The 5,687-nt window shown below is 40.2% G+C and overlaps 1 protein-coding gene across 1 annotated transcript; it reads left to right on the top strand.

Moving 5' to 3' along the window:
• Positions 1-943: 943 nt before the first annotated feature.
• Positions 944-4,919, top strand: LOC140151368 (uncharacterized). The gene is made up of 2 exons (XM_072173679.1): positions 944-1,350; positions 3,976-4,919. Exons 1-2 carry the CDS (start codon positions 949-951, stop codon positions 4,477-4,479), a joined length of 906 nt encoding a protein of 301 aa, XP_072029780.1. The 5' UTR covers positions 944-948; the 3' UTR covers positions 4,480-4,919.
• The last annotated feature ends 768 nt before the right edge of the window (positions 4,920-5,687 follow it).

Below are 5,687 nucleotides of genomic sequence, written 5' to 3'. Positions count from 1 at the left end.
AGAAGTACGGGACCTGGTAAGTATCTCAGTCCATGATAATCATAGTAACCTATTAAGGGCCATATATACTCCAAATATTTTGCGGTGCGGTGCGTTGCCGATATATCAATTACATTTTGCCGCAACTCAACGCAACTGGTCGCATTTCCAAGTTAAAATGTATTTAACTTTATTGCGATACCGCAATGCAGTATTTTGCAGTACGATGCAGTGCGATAACGCATCGCACTGCAAATCAATTGCAGCATACTGAAGTATCCTTGTAGTTCATTCGCTTGAGATCTGGAGATGAGCGACAAAGTTGCTGACGAAGTAAGAGTATCGATGTTTGCGCACTTACCCAGGGCCTGCAATTCCATTGAAAAGCAAGACATAATTTGCTCAGTGCCAGTGATATATGCCCGGGATATATGATTCGGCATCAAATTGACAACCGTAAAGAAATGCCGATTTCTTTAAAAAAAAAAACAGTTCAGCAGATCTGACTCTAATGTTATCATGTTAGTTAAAAGATAAGATTAAGACCATGGTTGGATATAAAATTGGATAGTTGAGCCCATATTTATTGGTCGAGCTATGAGTTTTAAAATATTGGACGAGATATAGTCAAGTCCAATATTTTACAACTCATAGCGAGACCAATAAATATTGGGCGTAAAGCATCCAATTTTATCATTATTATGTGTTGGATCCAATATTATCCCACACTTAGCATGCTTAGATCCATCAAAACATAATAATGATAATAATTGTTGGGTCTAATTTATCAGACCACGCAGCTGCTTTTCGCTGTAAATCTCAAGTCGCATGATGTTTGATGAAAATGTGCGGCTTACAGAAAATTCTCGAACTTTGATTTACGGTACAGTTTGAGCAACATAATGTTCCTGATCATCGCTATCATTCCCTGCTAACGCCACTTTACTTTCCCTTCCAGAATAAAGTACCATGGGGGTTAAGCTGATATTAGTGACTGTTCTAGCAGTCTACATCGTTGGACAATCTCACGCCATGACCAAAGATGAAACCCTGAATTTCGGTACCACTGGAATGCCTGAAAGAAACACGGGACTTGTCGGCTGGGTAACCGTCAAGAGACATCCCAGGGAAGCGCTGTGGATATTGGAATCCAACGGCATCCCAGATCACGACACAGGAGACTGGCCAGGAGCGAATCCTAACGAGATTGTGGAACAGAGTTATCGGTACAACGTGCCCATTACGCCTGTCGTGGCTAACAATCCTACATGCTTACCTGGAGGTCCTATTGGAATGGCTATCAATGGCATTCCTTTGTTTAACCCCTGGAATGCTGACAGCGAGAATGCAGTGGAGGGTCCAACACAAGAGGTATGACATTTAAATCATGTCCCTTAATGGCGCTATGGGCTCTCTTGACGTAACTGACGTAATAAAAATCACACCAGCAAATAAGGGCACATACCCTAAATTCTTGTTGGGATTTTTAGAGGAGGGAGCTCTCTATTTGTACATAAAATTTAAAAAGGCAAAGGATCCAAGGTGCGCCATTAGGTGGACGTTTACGGTATTCAAAAACTAGAATAATTATATAATATTACATTAGCATTATTTCATTAGAGATCAAGCAATGTTTACAAAGTCGTCTTAGACTGGCAACTGACTATCAATATCTACTACGAGGTTATTTTTTTAATAGAATATCTCAAAACACTTTGTGACAAAGTATTTTTTATTCCTAAATAAACAGGTTTTTAATTTGTCAAAACCAGTGAAGAAACTTACTATTTTCTTGCTGCCAGTTTCGTCAGTGCACCACTGACTTTATCGAAGCTTGTTGATGTTGTGATCCAACAGCTGATGACTGGCGGGAAGTTACTGTTATGTCACTTCCGGTAGTGATCTTAGTCCTACTCGCAGTCTCCAAAAGAGGTTCATAAACATGACTCAGATTGTAGACCCCCTCGTCTCTGTTCATCACTCCTCGCCCCCTCCTCCTGATCTGAATTGACTCTTTTATCCATCGTGCTTTTCTGTAACTCTCTCTCTAAGATTTTAGACTCCCCCAATTGATAATATGATTAGCCCTGGCTACATGGTCACTAATAGCTGAGTTCTTAAAATGGCTCTCGGATTCTTTGCGTTTAGATCGGATGTATTTCTGTTGACTCGCTTTTTCCGCATCCCTTCGGTGCTCGTCTAACCGTGTGCCGAAAGTTCTTTTGGTTTCGCCTACGTAAGTTAATTCGGAGCTACCGCACGGGACTTCGTAAACACAATTAGGAGTTTTGACCGGATCTTGCTTGTCTTTGGTGTGGACCACCATTTTCCTGATTGTAGTGTGTGGTCCCATTGCGGTTGCGATGTCGTGTTTCTTTAAGGTTCTGCTGATTCTTTCAGACACACCTGCTACATATGGAATAACCACCAGGCCTTTGCTTTTATGCTCATAAGTTGCGATCTTATTTTTCTTGGTCTTTCCTTGGTGCTTATCTTCCATTTGTTTCTTAACTTTGTCTATAGTCCATTTAGGATATCCACACTTGGCTAGAGCCTGTCTAATATGCTCTTCCTCTTTGATCTTGTCCTGCTCTTCTGTAACTATTCTATCTTTCCTGTCGAGTAAAGACCTGACTTCACCCATTTTTTGATGAAGAGGATGGTGGGATGTGAAGGACAAATACTGATCAGTGTGGGTTTTCTTCCTATAAACCATGAGTTTGATGGAGTTGTCAGGTTTGCGGACAATTAAAGTGTCTAAGAAAGGAATCTGGTGATCTTGTTCTTCCTCATAGGTAAATTTTATACTAGAGGTAGTATCCACTTGATTCAAATGTTCTGTCAAGGTTTCAGCAGTGTCTTTATTTACAATTTCCAGAATATCGTCCACGTAGCGTTTCCAGAGGCGGGGTTTGCATTCAAGCGGGGCAGTAAGGATGGCGTTTTGCTCCAACCATTCCATGAAGATGTTAGCAGTAAGTGGGCTGACCGGCGAACCCATGGCAGCGCCAAATTTCTGTTTATAGATCGTACCGCGAAAGGTGAAATATGTGGTCGTCAGTACAAATTTCATTAACTGCATGATGTCTCCAACCTCCAGGAGCGTGCGTTTTTTCAAGTCTTGATCTTTTTCTAACCCATTGCGGATTATGTCAAGGCACTCATCTATGGGAACATTTGTGAATAGCGAAACAACGTCATGAGAAATGAATTGCTCATTTTCTTCTATCATCACACCCCATAATTCCTCCGCAAGATCATACGAGTTCTTAACATGGTGCTCTGTTGTACCCACTATCGGATTGATGATGTCAGCCAATGCCCTAGAAGTGTTGTATCCAATGCTACCTGTGTAGTCTACAATCGGTCTGAGCGGATTATTTGGCTTATTGATCTTAGGCGTGGCATACAATCTAGGAATCACCTCTCCTGAGGGCCTCAGGTGGTCATACTGAGCTTGCGTGATCTTTGATTTATCGCGAAGACTAGTGAGAATTGACATAAGGTCTTTTTTGTATTTATTGGTAGGGTCTTTTTTTAGCACCTCATACGTTTTGCCATCACTCAACATATCTTTCACTCTGTCCTCATAATCTTGAGTATCCATCACAACTGTCCATCAATCACAATCTTAGAGAGAGAGAGTGACAGAAAAGCACGATGGATAAAAGAGTCAATTCAGATCAGGAGGAGGGGGCGAGGAGTGATGAACAGAGACGAGGGGGTCTACAATCTGAGTCATGTTTATGATCCTCTTTTGGAGACTGCGAGTAGGACTAAGATCACTACCGGAAGTGACATAACAGTAACTTCCCGCCAGTCATCAGCTGTTGGATCACAACATCAACAAGCTTCGATAAAGTCAGTGGTGCACTGACGAAACTGTCAGCAAGAAAATAGTAAGTTTCTTCATTGGTTTTGACAAATTAAAAACCTGTTTATTTCGTTATTACCAAACCTGATGAACCTGTTTCAATATTTTTATTCCTCTTTCAGATTTTTGATCTATGTGACGGTCACCCAGATCCTCGTGGCCAATATCACTACCATAAAATGCCCGCAAGTTGCCTTCTACAAGATCAGACCCAGATGATCGGTGTCGCCTTCGACGGCTTCGCCATCTACGGGCCCGTAGACGAAACCGGTAACACCCTGACATCAGCAGATCTCGATGAATGCCACGGGCGGTACAATTCTGACGGCGTGTACCAATACCATACTACCACAGATTTCCCGTATATTCTTGGTTGTTTTAAAGGTCAGCCAAATGGAATAAGGATCGATCCTAATTTCTGTCACTTTGCCAGTGACGCAGACGAGAGTGGCAACATTCCTAAAGCTGCCGATTTTGAAGATGTCGATCATTTCGCCGACGTTGTCCAAGATGATTTTCAGGTAATTGAAGATGAGGAACAACATCCACGCGTACCAGTTAATTTGTGGAAGAGACGACTTCCACAGGGCTATGTTGAATGGCTTAGCAATAAAGTATTCCAGTAATTAGAATGCCAAGATATAACAAATAATTGCACTTACCAGATTAGATCCAGTTTCCAGAGACTTTGCCACTACACTCATAGAAATAACTCGCTTGCCTTGTTATTACAACTTGTTAAGTGAGGACGACTTTTCGTGATCCACAGCATCATCCCCCAACTTTTCTCAAAAAAGTTGAGATTTTAATACCACTGGAAACCTCTGGCCACATAATGTTTATGTACAAACAATTGCTTGTAGAATAATTCGTTTTGCAAAAATATCGTCAAATTTGAATTACGTTCTGGTACAAAAGAAAGAAATTACAACTGACGTTGTCTCTATGGAGCAGTGTAACACATAATCATCCATAACTCGCAAACGCAAAACCAAATAAGCTTTTTTCGTGGATATTTGCGGGAAAAGTCATAAAAAGAGGATGCTATGATCACGAAATAATCCTTTAAAACACTCAATATTTACATTACTTGGCTTGTCAAGTAATAAAGACTCAAATATGAAAAACTTATTTTGTTGACTAAAATATATTTTCAAGTATCCTAAGACAGTTGTTGCAGCTCAAACAAAATTAGTTAACCCAACTTAACCTCTTTTGAATTTGTCCAAATTTGACCACTTCCCTCACAAAATTCAGCTTTGTAACCTTCATTTTTCGTAATCAGCACAAAAACTTCACATGGGTGCCACTCTTTTACTACATGACACACTCAATGTTATGTGAATAAGTAAAACAATTCAGTTGGAATAACCCATTCAATTAAGTAGGCTACTGCTAACCAAACGATCTTCAGTTAGCATTACTTAAAACTATATTCGTTGGCATAATCAGAAAAGTAACCCAAAATTTAAAACCTAAAAAAAGTAAACCCTACAAATACCCGAACAATACTTTTTATGTAGATAATTAATAACCACAAGGCCGATATAGCGGCCCTTTAGAAAGGTTCCGGGGGCTTTATTCTGCGATACAATTTTTATAGGCATTTAGGATAAATTCACGAACCTATCATGAGATTTTAAGTCAGGTATTTTCGTAAGTTAATGATAATGTTCAATGCGAATTTCATAAGTATTATTAGTACCCAATATCAAGCATAGCGTATAGACAAGAAAGGGGAACTAAAGTAAACGCGGTACGTAAACGCGCGATGTCACGTGATACCGCTGTAACAAATCGGCACTCTTGGCACCAAATTGACATCACACGAATA

Source organism: Amphiura filiformis, chromosome 4, assembly GCF_039555335.1.
Source record: "Amphiura filiformis chromosome 4, Afil_fr2py, whole genome shotgun sequence".
Classification (NCBI taxonomy): Eukaryota; Metazoa; Echinodermata; class Ophiuroidea; order Amphilepidida; family Amphiuridae; genus Amphiura; species Amphiura filiformis.
The sequence above is the reverse complement of the archived record's forward strand: the minus strand, read 5'-3'. Positions and strand labels throughout refer to the sequence as shown.

Excerpts from the sequence above, each read along its gene's own strand:
- LOC140151368 (XM_072173679.1), top strand. The coding sequence starts at position 949 with ATGGGGGTTAAGCTGATATTAGTGACTGTTCTAGCAGTCTACATCGTT. Across the intron at positions 1,351-3,975 it reads TGGAGGGTCCAACACAAGAG|ATTTTTGATCTATGTGACGG; the intron begins GTATGACATTTA and ends TTCCTCTTTCAG.